This window comes from Acomys russatus, chromosome 24 (genome assembly GCF_903995435.1).
Source record: "Acomys russatus chromosome 24, mAcoRus1.1, whole genome shotgun sequence".
NCBI lineage: Eukaryota > Metazoa > Chordata > Mammalia > Rodentia > Muridae > Acomys > Acomys russatus.
The window spans coordinates 21,661,581-21,684,025 of NC_067160.1; the positions used below are offsets into that span (position 1 = coordinate 21,661,581).

Consider the following 22,445-nt stretch of genomic DNA (forward strand, 5'->3'; position numbering starts at 1 on the left):
ACTTAGACTGTGTGTAGTGGTTATTCTGGGAATAAATGATTACTTCAAAGCTGAAAGGAGGCATCAGGATAACATTGTGCCAGTGGTTTTTCTGCCTTAAGTATGAGTGTTAGCACTTGAGAAGGTAAGAACTGTGCTGAGGGGAATTAGCCCAAGATGAGTTACATGAATCTTAAAACTTGCCATCCGGAGACGTGCCTTGGATGAGGTCATTGGGAACTTAGTGTGGGATTTGTCACTTGATCCTCTATAACACACGTTGGATTCAAAAGGCATAGAAATGTATTGTGTGTGTGTGTGTGTGTGTGTGAGAGAGAGAGAGAGAGAGAGAGAGAGAGAGAGAGAGAGAGAGAGAGAGTGCACGCACATACATGTATGTATGTGGGGGTAGCTTAGGATGGAAGGCTATATATGAGGCAGGTTCTCATATGTGGCAATTAGAAATCTCTTTCTAGGTCAAAGTTAGGACATGTCCACTAGTGAGGCTGCATGGGGCTATTTTTGCCCAATTCAAGAATACAGATTAATTTGTAACATCCTAAGTCTTTTCCTATTACATTCTGGATCTGTATGCAGACCTAGATCCCTGATTATTCAGGTCCTTGAATCTTGAGTCTGCTCTCTTTGACCAGGCACTCCTTATAACTGTCCAAATGAAGAACAGCAAGCAAATGAGTGCTAAACCAGGAAGCTGGCAACCATTCATCCCTAGTCTTCAAAGTAAAAAAACATTAGGGATGAACTGAAAGACTCTGGGTTAGTAGGAACTTGAGGGACCTGCGTACTCAAATCCTGATCTTCCAGACTTAAGAAGAAGAAGACCTGGGCCTGATCTTCTGCTATCAGTAGTTAAACGCTTTCCCAGATGGTTCCATCACCACGGGGCTGTTCAATAGTCCAGTTTTTTTGCCCCTACTGAGAAAGGCTAAACTTCTATTTTAAGTCTTATTACTATACTCCCAGACAGTTTTGAGAGGTGCTTTGTAGATTTGGTTCTCCATTGTGGTGGTCCCAAGGGAACCAGGTGCTCAGCAGGTCTGAGTGAGGCCACCTTCCTCCGTGGTCAGCTAGTCCTGCTAAGGCAGCCCCAGTCTCTGCTATTTGGATTTTTTTCTACAAAAATATTATTATATCATTTATTTATTTTTTTTTCAGGACAGGATTTTTCTGTATAACAGATCCTAGCTGTTTGGGACTTACTTTTTAGACCAGGCTGGCCTTGAACTCACAAAGATCTGCCTAGTGTTGCCTTCCATGTGCTGGCATTAAAGGCATGTGCCACCATGCCTGGCCTTATTTTATTATTATTATTATTATTATTATTATTATTATTATTATTATTATTATTAATTATTTACTCTTTTTTTCCTCCATACCATTTTCTCATAATATATGCTCTTCTTAAGTTTTTCCTTATCATATGTTTGAACTTTTTACACAAACCCAAATATGACAACAGGCCTCCTCAAGTCCCTGACTGATCTTTGTTCAGCTGAGAAGTTCCATGAAAGCTTGCTAGTATTTTCTCTTTGTTCTGCATGTGTGGTGTGGTTTCAGACTTGAGGGCTCAATGCTGCCGCTGTGGAATCCCTAATGTCTCACATGGGGCTACAGACAATGACTCTATTCATCCTGGCATAACGGTTTCAATTGTCCACTGTGAGCTAGCTCCGTGTTCTGCTAGCTGCTGGAGAGATGGGAAGCAGCTACAACTGAGGTCATGTGGCGTTCTGAGTAGCCTTGGCCTTGGAACTCGATGGGACAGGTACGCCACACACGGAATAGGTATTCTGACCTCACACTGGAAAGGTCATTGGCATCTTCTTCATAGAAATAATGGAGCATCTGAGACTTTAGGGAAGAAAAGCAGTTTTCAGGGCAATGGTTCAGATAGCACAAGGAGTAAGTGCAATAGTGCAACAATTCTGTGTTCTGGAAAGAGCCTGACACTTGTAAGCAGCTGAGAGGTGTTGGTGGCAGGATGGTTGGGGTCATGGAGGAAGGAGCAGGCTGTGTGGAAGGAAGGTGACAAGCAGACTAAGGATAAGGAATGGTCCTTGTCATGTCAGTTCCTGAAAGTCAATATTGGTGACATTAGTGTGGTTTGAATTACTGTAACCAATTAAAAACACACAGTTTGTGCTCAGGTACAATGACTGTTAAATATTTCCCTCCAATTTAAGACGTTATTACATGGTGTCTGTAAGCTGTGTCCTCCTTTGCTTTCAGTATTTCACACTAGAAATGAGTATAGTACGGACACAGGAAGGGAGTGGAGTTTTTTGAGTTACTGCGGCGGGGGGAGGAGGGGGAGTTTCTGGAGCAGGAGTTGTTTTTGAGATTCATTGTTTGAAAAGCAGAGATATGAAGTAAGAACTAATGAATGCATTATTTCCATTCCCTTAAGCAAACACACAGGCTTGTTTTAACTCAAAATCCCCACACTGTCTCCTCTTATCTCAGGCCATAACATTCCTTATTTAGAAGAATGTGACGATCCAAGGCCGCTCTGACCTTGCTATAAAAATATTCATATGACTTAAGTTCATTTCCTATCTGCTGAAAATCAACAAGAAATCTTGAGCCATTAGAAGATGTTTTATAGTCTGACTTCAGTTGCTAATAACTTTGAGAGAGTCATAGAAACAAACTGAGCTCCACTTTGGGTCTCAGTTCAGGGAAATCTTCCGTGGACTTTCCCCCTCACCTTCAATCGTTTAGTAATTATATGTTAGTGATAATGAGCCAAACATTTTTTATAATTGTAGTAAGATCCATTTAATGTATGCTTATCAAATTATTTTAAATTCAGTATTAGCTAATATTAATTGAGCTCAGTATTTTCCTTAAATAGAAACTTCAGCACAGGAGAAAGCTAGGTACACCCCTGCCCCCCCCCACCCCTAACACCATTCCTTCATGTTTGCCCTGCCTTTTTCCCCCTCTTACTCCATTCTGTGGATTTTTGGTTTTAATGATTAAGCCCACACGGCCCCTCCCTCCCTCCCCCCACCGTGACAAGCCATGCTCTTTCTACTGTCTTCTGAGGAAGCAGAGGACAATGGACAACGAGGGCAGCACGGTGGTGGTGGTGGTGCTTTTTTCAGTTTCCCACCTTGGCAGTTTGGAAAGCCCTCGCCGAACAATCAGTGGACAATCCTGACTCATTCCCACTGCTCTCAGTGCATCCGGCATCCACTACCGTGCTCAGCTGCTGAGAGAGAGAAGGGCCTTGCTTAGTGTGTGCTCTGTTTTCCTGGGCTTCTCCATATAATGATCTATCCTTAGGAACCCCAGAAATCAGCAGAGCACTCTGAGAAGAAGACAGTGTGTATTGCCCATGCTCTCTGCGTCTTTCTTCTTATTTTGGTTCTTTTAGACACAACCTTCAGCTTACACTTGGCATATTTTGTCTCTTTAAGTCTAAAGGTTATAGGACCCTCAAATGTTTTCCTGAAATCAACCATTTTTTTGTTTCCTCTCTTTTCTTGTCTCATTTTTTTTTCATTATTTTTTTTTTTAAAGTGGATTTTGAAATCTCTTTCCTCCACACACTTTATATGTCAGAACAGGAGTTGATGGATAGAGGGTCTAAAGAAGGCATCCTATTGGGACTCTAAATGAGAGACGCATGGGAGAATAGCAAAATAAAAGGATACAGAGGGTCCTAGAAACCTACAAGTAGAACAATATGATAGGCAGATTTGGGCCCAGGGGTCCCGCTCAAACTAAGGCACCAGCCAAGGACAATACAGGAGGTAAACTTTAAACCCTTTCCCAGATCTAGCCAATGGTCAGAATATTCTCCACAGTTGAGTGGAGAGTGTGATATGACTTTCTCACGTACTATGGTACCTCACATTTGACCATGTCCCCTGGAGGGGGAGACCTGGTGGCACTCAGAGGAAGGACAGCAAGTAGCCAAGAAGAGACTTGATACCCTATGAGAATATATAGGGGGAGGTAATCCCCATCAGGAACAGTCATAGGGGAGGGGAATAATGGGAAAATGGGGGGGGGGGAATGGGAGGATACAAGGGATGGGATAAACATTGAGATGTAACAAGAATAAATTAAAAAAAAAAAGAAAAGAAAAAAAAGAAAAATTTAAACAAATAAACATGAAAAAAAAAGTTCTAGTATATTCCTATAAATGGATACGCTCATCCGCACTCCAGACTCTGTCCCCTCAAGGACTATGCCACCGTGACCTGTGATTCTCAGGCTTCTAGCTTGTGTTGTCAGAGCAGATTTGGAAGCTGTAAACTGCTCTGAAGGCCAAGACGGTTCAGTTTACTCAGTTTCTCAGTCATCCACCCACACAAAGAAATAGGAGGCTTTCTCATCAGAGCCATTGTATGAACCATTGGGCAGTCTGTTTATGCTAAGGAGATGGCGTAAACAGACCTTATCGGAGCTGTGCTTCACTTGTTACTCTGTTGTCCAATCCACTGCTAAGTAAAGTCTTGGACTCAAGTGAAACTTTTTTCTTTTGGTGTACAACTTCATATGATATTAGTCTTCTCGTGCTATTTTCTTTACACCATAAAGCAAGCTGAGAATTAGGGGGGGCACTTAGCTAGAAATGTATAATATTGATTTATTAAATAGCATGGTCATATAAACTTCAGCCCTTTTTATCTTTCAGGCTGTAGAGGAAACAGGATACTAATATTATGTTCTAAGGGTTCTGAAGAACAGTGTGCTATTTGTTTTCCCACGATCTTTAACAGTCCCAGTTTGAGTTTTACCCACCCCAGCCCTGTGGCTTCTGAGGGGAGCTGACATCTTCATCTTTTCCTCCTCTTCCTCCTCCTCCTCCTCCTTTCTTCTTCTATAGGAAGGCTTTAGTGCCACAGTGCTTTTTTTGCCAGAGGCCTAACTTTACTTGAGAGCTGAAACTTAGATTATCCTCTCTGTTTTCAAATATTTAAGGGAGCTAAATAGACAGAACAGAGGTCCTAATGGCCTTTCTGCACCAGTGGCATAAAGAAGTTCTCTTATTGAGTACGCCCCAGAGATCCCAGGCATGTGCTGCAGAGGAATGCTAACCTAAGTAAAATGTCATCACACACAAACATATACACACAACCCATAAATATCACACCCTCACACACACCACATTGCATACATACTATACAAACATACATGAGCATACACACATATATACACCAACATATGCCCTGCACACGTACATACACACATGAACACACAACACATATTTCACACATACCCACTGTCCATGCACACATACCTCACACACACACACACACACACCACAGATGTACATATAGGGACATATATCCCACACATATACAAATGCTATCCCATATACTTCACACACATGTATGCACATAAATACATATATAGAAGTGTATGTTACAAAAACATCAGCATTAAATAATGTTTTTATAAAATCAGTTTTTAAAATGAAGTTCAAATCAAAGTACTGTTTCTTTTCAGTACATATTATTTTTAAAAATCAATAACATTTATTCCATAAATCTCAATTGCCTTTTAAAAATATATTTTATTAACTTATTCATATTAAATCGCAATTGTTATCCCATCCCTTGTATCCTCCAATTCCTCTCCTTCCCATTTTCCCCTTACTCTCCTCCCCTATGACTGTGACTGAGGGCGACCTCCTCCCCCTGTGTATGCTCAGAGGGTATCTAGTCTCTTCTTGGTAGCCTGCTATCCTTCCTTGACTGGCTTTATGGCTTTGTTCAAGGAAAGTTTCTGTTGACTTTGCTTTTGAAATTTAATTTCCTGGTACTTATGTGCTAATGATAGATATAATTGTACATGTTTCAAGTCTTGATAATCCTCAAAATTTGTAACAACAGAGGTTGTGTGAAACAGTGGTGTTTCCTGCATGCATGGTTAAAATTTTCCTTCCCAGCCTTCCTCCTGCTCTGTACAGTCCTTGCTCTCATTTGCAATCTGGCAAAGCTCCTGAGTGTCTCTAACTTTTGCATTTTTGTAGCTTCTTTGAAATAAAAGATGGCCATGAAAAGTAAGAAGCAGTCTTCTTTGACACAGGTGATAAAAGTTTGCTATAAGAAAACACATACAGTAGTTAGGAGGTAGTGGGGCCTTTTCATCTCACAGTCACTCTAGCTGTATTTTTTGGCTCCAGGATACACCATTGCTCTACTGAGTCTGGTACTGTGATGCTCACCTAATGGTATATTCAAATGGCTGTTGGCAGGTGTGCCCTATAGAGTTTGGTCCAGTCCACTGTAACCAGAGTAGCATGGGCATAGTGAAAGCATCCTTAGAAAGTCAGCCCTGTTCTTTCTCAGACTCAGATGTAGGAGGCATGGCCTTATGAGCTGCAGTCTTTCTAAATGATAACATGGCACAGTGAGACTCCACATCAATTACTCTATAGGGAACTGCTAACAGACAGATGATATGAAGGGAATTTCAGCAGCAGTCCTGACTGGCTTTGAGCATGTGCTGTCAGACACTCCATGATTGCCTCAATGGCTTCTTACTCAAGATGGTCATATGGAATCAGTTCGTACTTGGATTTTTCCCCCAGTGAGAAGTTATATGTACAAACAACCTTCTTAAACAGACATATTATTGAGTAATTATATTTACCATGGTAGAAAATAGTTGCAAATGAAATGTCAGGAAGATGTATTGAATATTTACTGTGTCCTGAATGCCCTGGTGGGTTAATCCAGCATGACCAAAGCAAGGTTTCTGGGACATAAGTGTAAATAGTGAATATATAGAAATAGAAATTTTCCTTGGGCAGGGGGTGTATGCTAGCATAGGTGGGGAGGAGAGATCATGAAGCCCTGAGCATCAAGATGGCCTTCTGAAACGGATCTCATTGGAATTCAGGTGGAATATAAGTACAGGTTTTTCAAAATAAACATTCTTTTTTGAGGGTAGAACACAGACGATATTTCTAGGTTGAGATTCACATGTAATAGGAAGGATGGCTTGCAAGAGCGTATGTCATGTTTTTCCTAGGCTCATAGAGTGAACCATTCCATAAAACCTTAATTGCATCTGGGATAGCCACAGCCCTAGTCTGATCACCACTACCCCACCCACAAAAGTCCACAGCACAGGTAATCCCATCACTCTGGAATTAGGGTTTCAATGTATGAGTTGTGTTGGGCACAAACATTCAACATATTGCCATGTGCCTTCCTTGATATGGGTTGCATCTGCCCAAGGCCAGTGTCTTTGTGACCAATCCCAGCTCTGCTGTACATCTCCTCATCCACAGCTCTGAAGAAAAGAGATCCTACCCGGGCACTATTGAACAGATATCTCTATGAGTTCTGTTGGCTCTTAAGACACCGGCCTCTGAATAACTACTTTTGTCATGGTTGGTTTCAAGATGCCTGGCTTGCAAGGTTCTAGGGTTCCACCAAAGCCAGGACCAGAACTCCAGCACATTCTCACTAAGCTGGAGGGGGAGTTGCCATATCACAAAGATAGCTGGTGACTGGGGAGGGAGAGAGTGCTTCTGAAATAAACAGTTAAGCCCGAAGAAGCGGAGTAGGGAGCTGGGAGCCAAGGCTAAGGAAGTATGGAAGTTGCACTCTGTCTCTGTCTCTCTGTCTCTGCCTCTCTCTCTCCCTCCCTCCCTCCCTCCCACCATCCCTCCATCTCTTCCCCTCTCAGCTCAGGTTGGCCTCAAACACACTCTGTATCTAAAGTTGGCCTTGGAAATTGCATCTGCCTGTCTCTACTTCTCAAGTGCTGGGATTACAGCCTCGTGCTACCATGCCTGGATCTAAATATTCTAATATAATTTCTTTGGGTAATGTTTTTAAAGCCCGCATATCACTCAACACTTATGTCATTAGAATTATGATTAATGCTTTGTTGGCTATGTCTCTTCCTAAGAACCATTTTCTAAAGTTGGCAAAATATGAAACTTTTTTTTTTTTTTTTTTTTTTTTTTTTTTTGAGAATTTTAGCTTTGAAGTGAAATTGCTGGGTCAAAGGAATGGACTTTTTTTTTTTTTTTTTAAATAATAATATCCTCCCATCAGTGCACATAATAAAATTTCACTCTATGTTACCTTCCCATGGAAGAGAGAAACAACCTCATTTGATGTAATAAATAGTACTTCATAGAATGATAAGACAGAGTTGGCACTTGTTCTCTACTGCATTTGTTTGAATTACTGGCCACATGTGGATGCTGATGTTCCTCTGCTAGGCATGTTTTCTACACAGCATCGTCCTGCTTCTCACTTTAGTATGCATATGTATGGTATTCTACACTATGCCTGCATTGCCGTGTGTCTGCTTATCTTATTATTAACTCAATACAGATAATAATCGATACTGGACATTCTCATCCAGAGCACAGCTTGGCGAGTTTGAGTGGCTGCTTTGTGGAAACTTCTCACTTGCTTTATTTAAGGTGGACATTGGGTGAGAGTTTGCAGTGTATAAATCTGCTTCTTGTTCCCATGGATGTTCCTAGTGGGGCGTTGTCCTTGAAGTCATTTAGGGACAAGGACTCCTTCTGTCTATGACCTTCCTGTCCTCAAGGCCTGTGTGATTGTTTTCATTCTGTGGGAGGGTGGTGAAAGACAATCAGGGCATGTGGAAGAATTTTATGGGACAGATCTGAAGGCTTCCTGTTCCATGGACTTCTGTTCTGCTGACTAAAACTCAACTCCATGGCCACACTGTTGGCAAGAGAGAGAAAGAGAGTTGGAGGACATATGAATACCTAGGCAGCCCTTAACCAAACTTCCATATCTGAAATGGGAATATCTTTCCAGATAGTCCGATGGTATTCTGGGCTTCATGATCATAATTTGATATAGAGTACCCATATATCTTATATTATTTATAAAACTGAAATAAGGAAAGGGAAATGTAGAATATTAATAAGAAGCTGATAGCCTTTAAAATACCATAAAATTGAAGAAATGAAGAAGTAGTAATCAAGGGGCTGGAGAGATGGCTCAGAGGGTAAAGGCACTGCCTGCTCTCCCAGAGGTCCTGAGTTCAATTCCCACCAACCACATGATGGCTAATAACCATCATAAGGAGATCTACTACCCTCTTCTGACAGGCAGGCTCACATGCAGGCACAATGTTGTATACAATATAAATAAATACATGTTTTTTTAAAAGAGAAAAAGTAGTAATCAAATGGAACTTAGTTTAGATACTGCAGACAAGATAGAAGTTGTTGGATAAAGTAACTTTGGCATGTAAGGAAGGCGTGGGTGCACAGCATTCAGCCAGCACATATAAAGATGAAATGCACAAGGGATTGTACAGGGAATTTATGCTCAACCCACAAATTTGATGACTAAAAAGAATGACATTTGGATGAAAAGTCTGCCTATAGAATGGAAAATATTTGAAAGCCATGTATCTGACATAGGTGCTCCCCCGCCCTCTCTCTCTCTCTCTTGTTATTATTGTTGTTTTTTTCAAGACATAGTTTCTCCATGTAGCCATGGCTGTCCTGGGACCCATTCTCTAGACCAGGCTAACCTTGAATTCATATCCACTTGCCTCTGCCTCCTGAGAGCTGGGATTAAGGGCATGTGCCACTATCACCTGGCTATTATCTAATTTTTACAACTCAAAAGCAGAAAGTAAGAAATAAGCTGTATCAAACATACATTTCTCTAAAGGGACATGGTCATCTTGCAGGCATGTGAGAAGGCACTGAGCACTGAGAAGTATAAATCAAAAACACTATGAGGTGCCATCTCCTGGAGACCAGAAGATGCTGTACCAGAGATGATGTAGATGAAGGGAGAAAGGCTTCCATTCTGATGCAGGAAGAAGGTCATGTTAGTAAGCATTATGAAAATTGGCACAGATGTTTCTAAAGAAATTAAACACTGAACTACCACATGACCCAGTGGACAGATACTCAAAGGAACTGAAATCACTACCTCATGTAGAGAGTTGTAACATCGTGCACATTGTAAAGTTATTAATAATTCCATGACTTGGAACCTAAGTGTGTCTCTCTGATGGACAGATGTTTAAAGAAGCTGTGGTGTTTATGTGTATATATGATCACAATGGAATATTATTAACTTTTTAAAAGGAGGGGATCCTGAGTTGATTATAGTAACTTCTGTCTGTAATCTCAGCATTTGAAAGAGTAAAGCAGGAGGACTGTTGCAAACTCCAGGCTGGCCTCGGTTAAATAGCGAGTTTGAGCTAGCCCAGGCTACAGAGTAAGACCTTTTGCCAAAAGGAAAAAATATCCTCTTTGCCTCATGTCTTAACCTGGAGGACATTTTGTTAAGTGAAATAGCAGATACAGATGGAGAATATTCCATAATCTCATTTATTAAGGAAAATTTGTCAAATCTGTAGTTACACCGGATGAGGCAGTTGTCACAGGTCACAAGGGTGCCATCTAGGAGAGACATGGGGATGTGTAGCTAAATATACAAATTAGCAGATGCTTAGGAGGAGAAAGTCTTCAGCTATAACATCCATCACCAGGCCTGTGGGATGATGCTACGTGGGGTGCAACGGAGCTGGTGATCTCAACCCTCTTGCAGTAAGCCAATCAGGTGAAGGCTGACGTATTAGTTTGTTTCTACGGTAACCATTTTATTAGTTATGGCTACCTCATAACTTTATGCCTAATACCTCAGATATTTAGGATCACCACAGAAACAAAAAGTGGCACTCAGAGAAAAGATAAGCAGGCTACCAAGATGATAGGCTGTGACCATATGGTAGGGGAGGATGTCCCCTTTTGTCACAGACCTAGGGGAGGAAAATAGGGTGAAAGAGGGAGGGAGGGAGGAACGGGAGGATACAAGTAAAGGGATAACATTTTAGATGTAATCTGAATAAATTAATAAAAAATATAAAAAGTTTTAAAAGTTTTGGTATGTCTGAGGAATTATTAATGTTGTGATAACTGGCATGGCTATCACATGCACTCATGCAAATATGAGTGGCAACATTACCTGGGCTGAGCCCTGGATTCAGTATATAAGAGGTGAATCGGGCATGAGCGTCCCTCCCTCTCTGCTTCCTGAATGTGGATGCAGTGTGACCAGCTGCTTCAAGCTTCAAGCTCTTGTTGCCATGACATCCCAGCATGACGGTGCAAATCACTTCAAACGATGAACCAAAACTAAACCCCTCATTCTTTAAGTTGCTTTTGCGAGGGGCTTATTCACACACAAAAAATTAACCAAGGTATGTAAGCATGAAGATCTGAGCACCTTCTCTTGTTTCTCACAAACACAGGTGATTAAAGTCTACAGCGAGGATGAGACCAGCAGGGCGCTAGAAGTGCCCAGTGACATAACGGCCCGAGATGTCTGCCAGCTGTTGATCCTGAAGAACCACTATGTGGACGACAACAGCTGGACCCTCTTTGAGTACCTGTCTCACACAGGTGTAGGTAAGGACACAGGATCACTGTCTAGTAGTTTCCAGGCTACACACCTACCAGATGGCAAAGCTATTCTTCTCATGCACAAAACCAAGCAAATTATTTTTATTTGGGGGCCATTGGTTGCGGACAAAGAAAGCACGAGATTGAAACAAAGGTAAAAATGCTGTAAACTTGTCACCATTATTTAAATAATGATGGAGATGCGTCCGTTTTGAAACCAAAACATGGAGCTAAATTTCATAGACAAATTTCATAACAGCAGGAAAACCTTTTGAGAAGTTAATAGAAGTAGGTTTTGTTGGGTTTGCTTGTGACTTGGTTGGGAACGTTTGGTCTAAACTATGCCTGAAGAAATAAAGTGGCTCCTTCACATTTTCAAGACTTAAAAAATAGTGATCTTTTCCAAAATATTTAATGGGATGCATCTCTGGGTCGTGAGTCGTGGAGCGAGTTTTAAAGCTTTCTTTTAATTAAATATAACCAATTTATTAGGCCTTAGAGTGGGAATTGACTTTGACAACAATTTTATTCTCTACTTTCTTCTTGTTGTAGTTACTAAGGTGGGAAAAATATGCTTTTGTCTTTAAGTAGATGAGAAAGGAAGGAGGGAGTTATGACAAGCTATTTCATTCATTCAACATTGTATTAGTTTCATGTGGTTCCCATAATAAGCTATCATGAAGTAGGATGCTTAAACAATGCAGTTTACTATTTCACACTTCTGGGCATGTGAAATCAATACCTTTGGTTGAAATCAAGGTTTGGGTGCTTCCTCAGAAAGCTCTAGGATAGAATATTCTCTGTTTTCTTCTTTCTAGCTCCTCACGGGTTCCTAGCATTCCTTGGCTTGAAGGTACATCATTCTGCTCAACCTCCTTGGTCAGATGCCCTAGCTCTCTTCTGTGTGTGTTGCATCCCCTGTTTTTGTCCTAGCAATGTTTAGGACCTCCTACATCATCTGCAGCAGTGAGATCATTGCAGATTCCTTACTTAATCGCACCTGCGAAGTCTCATGGCTGTCTTTTGAGGGCAGGTGTTCAGTGTGCCACAAATTGCTTTTCTTTTTATCATATAACTGTTACTAAGCAATCATCAAAATGATTTCTCATAGCTTACTATGAACAGCCAAATTGCTTCAATGATTTAGAGAACAGTAGAGGAATTGTATACCAATCAGGACAGTTTGTGCTTTCTGACATAGCTGCCAAAGTATAAAATTTTACCCTTGTTTCATTTGTTCTGGGGTTTATATACCAAAGCAGCATTCCAGAGTCAGGTCCAGTTCTGAAGTGAGCTTCGCCTTTCCTTCATAAGATGGAATTGGAGGAAAAAAAATAATGGTGATGACAACAGAATTCCTTCTTAGGCTTGCTTTTAAAAGAAAATGGGAGGGAAGGAGGAATGGGAGGATACAAGGGATGGGATAACAATTGAGATGTAATATGAATAAATTAATAAAATAAAATAAAAGATTCTGGGGTTAGGGAGATGGCTAAGTTTCTAAAGTGCTTGGGGTATAAACATGAGGATCTGAGTGTGATCCAAGCACCCACTTAGAAATCCAGATGTGGTCGCTTGCGTTTGTAACACCCATTCCTGACTTTGTGAAGACAGCAAATCCCCAAAGCTTGATGGCCTACAGGCCTAGTTTATTTTATCAGCTTTAGGTAGCAAGAAGAGATCATTTAAAAAAAAAAAAAAAAAAAAAAAAAAAGGAACAGATCCTGACCTCTTGCCTTCACATGTGTGCAGTGTGGTTATACACATCCTCTGGTGTGTGTCTTTTCTGGGGAGACAGGCACAAAGTAACAGTTCCACCAAAGTTGCACTGGGAGGTCCAAAGAGTTGTGATTGCTTATAGCACTATGGGTCAGGGGTTACTTACAGGGGCAGAAGTGTGAGTAAATCATGGGCAGATGCATAACCAAAAAGCCTCTAGCCATGGCGTTCTCTCTGTGACTTGCAAGGAACTTGACAGATCAGAGAGTATGGTCTAGGCAGCTAAGCTGGTCAGTATCTTCCTGTCATCCTAGCTGCTCTGGCTCCCTTCAGTTGTTTACCGCTTCTCAAACCTTGGGGCAGGGCAAGAGGTGGGGCAGGGTGTGCATCTTGGACACTTTAGGAACTTCCCCAGACGTTTACTTGTCAGTTGTTTACTTCCTAAGTCTCCAGTGCCTCTCTCCAGGAGGAGAGCTTTTGATCTGGAAGAAATTGCTGTACAACAACACACTGGCACAGACAGGCAGGCAAACAGACAGACAACAGGTGCTTCCTCACCACTTCTGAAAAGTTGGTTTGCTTCAGTTCACCTGCTTAGAAAGTGTTGGTAGACTTTCTGGAGGTGAAGACAGTTGTGGTATGGGCCCAAACTTCAAAGAATGCAGGACAGTGTCCGTGAGGCCTCTTTGGGGACAGACACCTGCATTGTTGCTTCGTTTTTACTTTGTAACAACCGAGTGTGGAACATGAAACGCCTCCTGAGGAAGCCTGGATTGCAAAGTGGGCTAGGCTGGCCAGCAGCATCTCCTGCCTCCCCTGAACATTGCCTTTGTCCATTGCCACGTGTGAAGAGCTTGGCTTCAGCTCCTGATAATTAATCCCCAAGAAGCCCAATGTTAAGTCTCAGTAGATACTTGCCATATTTCAGACAATTTCATTACTTATTCAGCTCTTAATTAACATAATATATAAATTCTGTGGTTTATATTCTTATCTTTTTTGTCTTTCGTCTTAGGGAACTTTGGAAACATTTTGTATTACAGTCAAAACAATTTATGCCTGACAAACAACTTCAAAATTCAGAAATAAAATCTATTCTGTAAACAAAGGGGCCATACTCATAGAAAACTTACTGAGTATTTATAATGAGGAATAAAATACGTTTTTAAATGAAAAAACTTAAAATGTAACCTTTGAAATAATTGTGAACACCTCACTAAATTCAAACTTTTGCACATTGTTATAATGTACTTCTTCGTGACTTCATGCGTTTTCTAGATATATCTAAAATAAAGTCAGAACACCTGCATTTCATCTCCACATGGCATCAGCCACGTGCCAGGCCAAAGACCATGGAAAAGACATTCCCTTTTGGTCCTTCTCTGTGTTGATCTTCTTTTGGCTTTGTGCTCAGGTTATATATCCAAATGAAGCAGTTGTAAACACTGATTTTTACCTGAGCACCACATGACTTAGCTGTTGATGAGGCAGCGCAGCACTGTGGTTTTCCTCAGCATCCAAGGCAAGCGGATATTTCTTGGTCATGTTTGAGATGTATTCCATGCATCGAATAGTGGTTGGTGAAAGGTGTTTATGTTTGTTCCCTGAAAAGGTTGTAAAAAGAAGGAGGTAGGTATCTGTCATTAAACAAACCAAACCAACCAACCAACCAACCAACCAAATCTGTGCTCCTCTTGAGGAAACCAGGACCTGATACTCACTAGGCAAATCCTGTACCCAGAGAAGTCACCCCAATCCTGAAAAATATTACTAAACACATGAGTAATCAGCTTCCCTGTACATAATCGACAAAGAAAGAGATTCTGAATTAAATATAAAGACTGTCACAGCATCAAGATGACTTCTACTAACATTTTAAGACTGTGGGTATTTTCTCTCTGCATCTCTTCATTTTCACTACTTAACCCAGGCTAGCCCCAAATCTACCGTCAGCTTACCTCAGCATGCCCAGGCCTGGAACTATAGGTGTCTTCCTCCACATTTGTGTTGTTTAGCACAGTTCTTATTGGTATTCAGTTGCATAAACTACTTTTAGTCCACTGAAATGCACTTTATGGAGTTTTTAGGTCTTCCCTTCACTTGTCAGTCAGGAACTCTCGCCCTGCCTCTGATTTCTTCTCCTGACCACCCTCCAGCTATTCATGGGCGGTTTGTGCCTTGCAACTTTGAACCCAGTATCAGTGCTTCATGCTGGTGCCGGGTCACAGGTGGGCTCATTTTCTGTCAGTTAAAGAATTGAAAGACAGAGCTGGGGACTACTGAGTCTAAAGGGGTTTGGGATTTTATCTGGACTTATGGACTCAGAGTGGCCCATCACTTGATTTCCCACCCCTTTCTCTAGCATTTAACATTGTTTGGGGCAGGGAGTGACTCTCTCTAGGCAGCTGCTGATTGGCTCGGTTGAGACTGGGTGCTCTCAGGATTCTCGGCAGGTCACAGCTACAGAGAGACCCGCCACATGCAGGAGGAATAGAAACTCATTATGGGGACAAAAGAGCCATGCCACAAAGAAAGGGATGCTCTGTTTGTTGCTGCGTCAGCTTCTCCCACCCTAGGGACCATGGCCTTGATATCCTGTGCCCAAAATATATACTCCTGAGAATTTTAATTGACTAAATCATTGATAGAAAGCACATGCCCTCATTAGCTTTTAAGCCTTTGAAATGTCCAGTGGTGGAATATAGCATGGCATGATTGTGATAATGCAGTTTTACAGACGTGAAGTTTAAAATGGTCAGGGTATCAACACACTGTAATAATGGTCACAGCTCTGTATTTTCCTTGACAGCCACTGGGTGTCACTATAGTTCCCCAGATGGACCCCTCTGTTATCACAATTCAGTGGAGCTGCTGTGTGTGTGTGTGTGTGTGTGTGTGTGTGTGTGTGTGTGTGTGTGTGTGTGTGTGTTGGGTGTGGTTTCAGTTTCAACTCCTCAGGAACTTAATAGGAGCCATGTTTGTCTTGCTCTCATTTGGAATCCTAATTGAAGCCCTGGTACAAGGCAGTGGCAATTAACACAATACCTCAAGCGCATTCCTATGCACTCTTCAGGAAAAAGGATTAATTGTGTTTTAGTATTATTGCTACAGTGGCTGAGATTCTCATTGCCAATATTACTGTGTAGTGGCTTTAATAAGCAGAATGAATGACCAGAGGCTTTTAATGAAACTGTTTTGTTTTGTTTTGTTTTTTTTTTTTTTTACATGTGCAGCCACATCCATACCATCTCTCAAAGCCAGGAGGAGTTGTGCAGTGCGGGCAGCTTCCGGCTACCTGCTCTGAAGCTGTAACTGCACACTTATTCTTCCCCTTTTGTTTCAAACAAAAGAGGCCCTGCATTTTCCCTCTCATCTGGAGCAGATACACTGTCGCACTTCCTGCGCTGCTTATAACTTAGCAGTTTTCAGAGTTATAACTACCATGGTTACCATCCAGAACCTCAGTGAAGCCCACAAGAAGTGTCCTCTCCATAGCACCATGTGACTTTACCTTCTGTGCCCTCAGATCTGGTGTCTTGGTGGTATATACAGTCCCCAAACCAGAAAATATTTTACTGGCAAAAAAAAAAAAAAAAAGCAGGAAGTCTCTGACAGGTTCTCGAGCTGTCTGAGGGCCAACAGTCCACCTCTTCAGGTATTATGATAGGCTCATAACTGTCATCATCGCCCCCTCCCCCTCCCCCATGTATCATCTGGCTGTGGGCTTTGGTCTTGGTGGTTTTACACACTGTCACTAGTGAGGCCTAGAGTAACTGCCTAACCCCAATGTGCACAGGCTATGCCTCACTCCTCAGTCCTCACAGCACCTCTCATTTCCCTGTATGGTTGTGGGTGCCAGTTGTCCGTTTCTTCTTTTGTTTGGGCTGCTAGAATTCTCAGGTACCTACTTTATCTGGCCATCTGCTTGGCCTCCCAGGGCTGTTAATTTAGTTCCTTTAGCATTTCTTTTGAAAATCATTCATGCTGACAAGGTCTCTTCTTGCTTAGATGACCAGGCTGACCCAGCACCGCACTCCAGGATGGAGAGCCGATCAAGGAAGGTAGCTGCCACCATACACTCAGTCATGTGTGGTATGAGACATCCTTTGTGTCTGAGAAGGAGCAGGTTGTCACAACAGTTTTTCCCACATGCCCAGTCTGTCTGTCTGTCTGTCTTTCTCTCTCTGACACAACTGAAAAATAAATCTTAAAATTGACTGATTTCAACAAATACAGGATTACAATGATGCTTGAAGAAAATATGTACAAATGCAATATTCCCTAAATTTTATGACAAATGTTTATATATATATACATATACATTAATATATATATATATATATATACACACACACACACACACACACACTCTCATATAGACCTAGAGAAAAAGCAAGGAAGGAATGGTTTTTGCTTATCCTTAGTTGGCAGATTTAGAGACTGATTATGGTAACCAACATCCTATAGCACCTTCCTGGAGTCTCGAGGAGCAGGGAATAACCACTTTCTTAGCTGTTGTAACAATTTTTAAAGAAACAACCATCTTAGTAATAATCTTGTTGCTAAAATTAGATAGTGCTTTGGTGAGAGAAGGGACTCTGCCTCCTGCCTATGTCTTCGTAACCCAGGGTCAAAGTCAAGTAAATGTGTTTTGAATTCAGTTGCATTAAATTGTGAGGTGTTTATATCCAGTAATTCAAAGTGTGCCTTACAAAGTCCGGTAAAGAAAGAGGCTTGGGAAACACACTCCGTCTCTGAGGATGCACCTGGTGCCTTGCAGTTTATGGAAGCTGTTTGTAAGCACTTTGCATGCTTTCCCAGTTTGCTGGAGATAGCATAGCTGCAAGCCTTTATAGAAAAACGAGTCTTTCTGTGAGTGTAAGTTGCCATTATGGATCTGAGTTCATGTGTAGAATATTGTGATTTGCTAACACATGAATTTAAAGGCCTGTAAGCCTTCAAGGCAAAGTGCCGTAATCTTCCTCTGATTTTCCTCAGGGAGTTCTTCTGCCTGGGGGTTTTCTGGGGGTTCTTGGTGGTGTTAAGTAGCATTCTCAGTTTAAGGAGTCCTTTAGAAATTGAGCCCTGGTTTATTCTTTGCTTCTCAGATTCAGGTTTTGTTTTGCTTGGTCAGAAGCTGTTCATTTTGATCTAGAAAATAAGATTGACAAAATACAGGTGGTTTCAACCCAGCTCTGGGAAATACAAGGGGCATTTGTTGCCTGGAGTTTCCTGTAACAATGGTGTAGGAAGGACTGTTTCCTGGGTGCATTAGAGGTAAAAGCCACTTTGTTTCTTCTCTTATCAAGTGATGAGAAGAGCAGGGGCTTGGCTTCTATTTGAGCCCAATGTGGAGCTTTTAGTGGATTCAGGGAACAAATCCAGGCAGAAGGTCACAGGTGAGCACTTCCATTCTTGGCGGATTGAAGTTTCTTAAAAGACTTTGAACTTAAATCAACAGTTTCAGAAGAAACTTTCTTTTCTTCTTTTTCTCTTAAAGAAAAGAGTTCTTGAAAATTAGACAGAAAACAGAATTATTTGATAACACTTTTTATCTATCTCCAAGACCCTGAAGATATATTAGAAACAAACAAAAATAAAATAAAATAGTATGAAGTTCTCATTTTTGTTGTAAGCATTTAAAACTCTTCAAAGCTTCCTGTCCCTTTTCACCTTCTTACTGGCTGTTTTGAAATAATTTAAGGAGGCATTCCTGCTATGTTTTTACTTATGTATGAGTGATGGTTGATGGTTGCAATTCACTTTCCAATGTCGAACAATTAACTTTAGAAGGTTTTTTTGTTTTGTTTTGTCTTGCTTTTTGTTGTTGTTGTTTTGTGTTGTTGTTTTGTGTTTTTGAAATAGGCTTAACCAATTGTTGATTAGGCATATAAGGTTGGCAATATGGCCTTTGGGAGTGAAATAGTTTTTAAAAATATGTTCATGTTGCTTTTGTGTGACTCTGGCCAAATGCCCAACAGAACCAGTTCAAGCAGGAGACCTTTAATTTGGCTCACAGCTTTGGAGGGTTTCATTGATGATCCTCTTCTCCCAGGTTTCTGGGCTGTAGTGAGGGGACCTTCATGGTTACACGAGCATGTCGAGAAGGAAGGGAGACAGGAAGTGACTAGAGACAAGATGAGTCCACTTGTTTTCAGTGACCTGTTTCTTCCCACTGTGTCCCACTTTCTAACACATACTTACAAAGTCTCCCAGAGTAGCACCACCACCTGGACGATCAAGTGTTCAACTTGTAAACTGAGGGGAACATCACCCAGGGACCCCAGAGCCCCAAAGACGCCAGTTTGCTTGACTAGACCGACTCCATGACAGGCTTCAGGTTTTCACTGTGCCTAACTAGGCCAAGTTTCTAACAATTCCTGGAAAAACCACAAGTTATGGGCAGCTCATGGGCAGCTAATCAGCTTATAGAACAAAATGACTAGATACTATGTTTTTATACTTCATGGCCTTGATGAAGAGCACAGCTGGCCCCATCCAATCAAATTTAAGGTCAACTCCTGAGTAAGAGCCAAAACTTCAGTGACTCAAAAAGTCCCCAGTAACCAAACAGCCAATCCTAAATCCCCTCGTACACTCTGACTCAATTCTGGCCAACAAATTAAAGCTTGTCCCAGATCTCTCCAACTGTCTACAAATTGAGCCTGAGTGCTCATTTCAGGATCGCCCTCTAGAGGAGAGAGGCAATCCTAGCATGCTAGAATAAAAACATTGTTTTTGCATACTGCCATGGGGTCTTTCTTCAGCAGATCACCTAGATTCTAACAGAACTGGTGGCGATCCTTTCATAATTCAAAGCATGGCTGTAACTGTAAATTTTCAGTAACATTTTAACAGAGTATTGAGGTTGATTTTATGAAGTTAAAGAACAAAACCAAAGTCTTTAAAATATCTGAGATGGATTCATATGAACAGCACCTATGGCTGTTCCTTGAATGGCTACTCAAAGGTTGTAGTTCATTGTGGGTTTTGAACACAATTATCAAAGAACTATGTTTTGGAGAATTAATGTTGTTGTGTTTTTTAACTTGAAAAATATAGAGTTCTTAGATTACTTAGTTGACTAAAATGTGCTTGATTTTAGGGCTCAGGTAAAGGAGGACAGTCATGGGAAGAATTCATTAGGTGCCAAAAAAAAAAAAAAAAAAAAAAAAAAAAAAGCTGCTGTTTTTCTCTTTGCATTATTAGGTCTTGCTAACATGGGTCTTGGCAATTCCTAGGCTTCCACACTGGTGTTCTGCAACTTTTCATTCCCTTTACGCATTCATTACCGGTCTTCCTTTCAGAAGAATCTGCCTTAGCATTTTGTATCTTTGTGTTGAATGTTATGTCGATTCATGCCTGTATTTAGTGAGCTATCTTTACCAAAAAGAAAACAAATACTGGAAGCTATGATTAGCTGATCATCACTGGTCTCCACTGGGATTATTTTGCTCTCTGTAACTGTAGTCCTGAATGGGATGAAATTGACTTGGGGGGGGGGATGGTATGTGAAATGGTGCATGTAAATTGAGGTGATGATTTATAAATGTATAAAGAATATCTAGTGTGATATTATTATTAAAAGTCAATTCCCATGCTAATAAAACTTCATCTTTATTGTCAAACTTGCACATGAGGTAAAAATAAAACAAAACGAACAAACAAACAAAGAAACTAACTAACAAAAAACACAGCCCCATTCAGCCCCATGAAGTTTTACTGGTTTTGTCTATATTATCTAAGTTATCCATAGGCTGGAGCCAGATCTTTGCTTTAAATGGATAAAGCAAATGTATTTTGCTTTCTTAAATACAGTCTAGATTTTGATAGCCCTTTAATAATATTTTTCTTCTTAATATTGTGGGATATTTTTCCAACTTCATTGTTTGCATTATTCAAACATTCAATACCTTAGATCTGTGAAATTTCCTGAAGTATTTCTTTCTTACTTATCTTTTCTTTACAGAGTTATATCCTGGCTGTGGTGTCCCCCCCCCCCCCCGTGTGTGTGTGTGTGTGTGTGTGTGTGTGTGTGTGTGTGTGTAATGGCCACAAAGTACCATGCTACATTCTACTTGATGACCACACACACCACATTATTTTTTTAAGCTTCTTACTCGTTGTGGGAATATAGGGAGTAAAGGATACAGAGTGGGAGGTAGAAAGAGATGCATAAGGGACTTCAAATTTTATATTTATTTGAGAGAGTCTGGCCAAATGATATTAACAGTCAGAAAAATAAGATTCTAAGAATAGGCACTTCTAGGATTAGAAGAAGGAGAAGGGTAAGGACAATGAGGCATACTATAAAATGTGGTGGAATAGCATAAATAAAATTGATCATCTTAACCAATGTAACTACACAGTTAAGTGGGCTTATGTGCAGCATATGACCTGTAGAACCATAGCCCCACCAAACCAATGTTTTTCTGCAGAACACTCTCTCTTCCACTATGAAACTCTTTACTAGTTAAACATTGATGCTATGTATCCTCGCATCCAACCTGGAAACTGCCCTTCTCCTCTCTGTTACTGTGCATTGGGATGCTCTTGGTACCTTCTAGGGGGTCATATCATCTTTGTCTTTTTGTGTCTTTCTGATTTCCCTTAGCACAGAGTCTTTAGGGTTCATCATTAGTTTAGTCAAACCTTCACTTCTTTTAAGGTTGATTTCCTAAATTGTGTATATATTCACCTCCTACTGCATGGTCACGGTGTTGTTTTTGCCTTTAGGTACAAATATCTTCTGGAATCTCAGCTTTCTCTTCCACAGGACTTAAAGCCAGTTATGGAAAATGGAGTGGCACTGAATGATCATTTCATGGCTACTGCTTTGAAAACTTAGGGTGTGAAGCTTGACTTTCAACAAATTGTATTCAAGGAGGCAAAGAATCTACTAGCACCAGGGAAAGCCATTTTAGGCAGAGATTTCACTTCAGGGAACTTGACGGATGTGGCAACAAGAGTGACTTCCTGTAGAGCAGAAAGGGAAGAGCAAATCCAGGCACTGAGTTCTAGGGCAGGGAAGAAGTAGAAGGAACTAGTCAGTGAGACAGAAGCAAAGGTGACCCAGCTAAGAGCAGAAGTCTGCTTGCCCATGAGCCCTTGCTGTACCTCATCCATAGCCATTGAGATAAAATCATTCAGAAGAATAGGCTTCTGTGTCAGTGTGATTATTTACATCTGCGGGTTGAATTTCCGAGATGTTGATTTTTGTCAAAAGGTCCCGGGAACATTCTTTTTTATTTATTTATTTATATTTTTATTTTTAGCTAGTCTTCACTTTCTCTTCTGCATTGATGGATTCCTAATTAAAATTTCCTGGCTCTTTTTT

At 40.9% G+C, this 22,445-nt stretch overlaps 1 protein-coding gene across 4 annotated transcripts in view; it reads left to right on the forward strand.

Moving 5' to 3' along the window:
• Window positions 1-22,445, forward strand: part of Grb14 (growth factor receptor bound protein 14) — a 104,032-nt gene that overhangs the window by 55,375 nt on the left and 26,212 nt on the right. For 3 of the 4 annotated variants that reach the window (XM_051166977.1, XM_051166979.1, XM_051166978.1), the window contains one exon: window positions 11,239-11,395. In XM_051166977.1, coding sequence (XP_051022934.1) covers window positions 11,239-11,395 — 157 coding nt within the window. Of the gene's footprint in view, window positions 1-1,741; window positions 1,766-11,238; window positions 11,396-22,445 lie in introns of those variants that run through there. The other variant, XM_051166980.1, reaches the window with a different exon arrangement.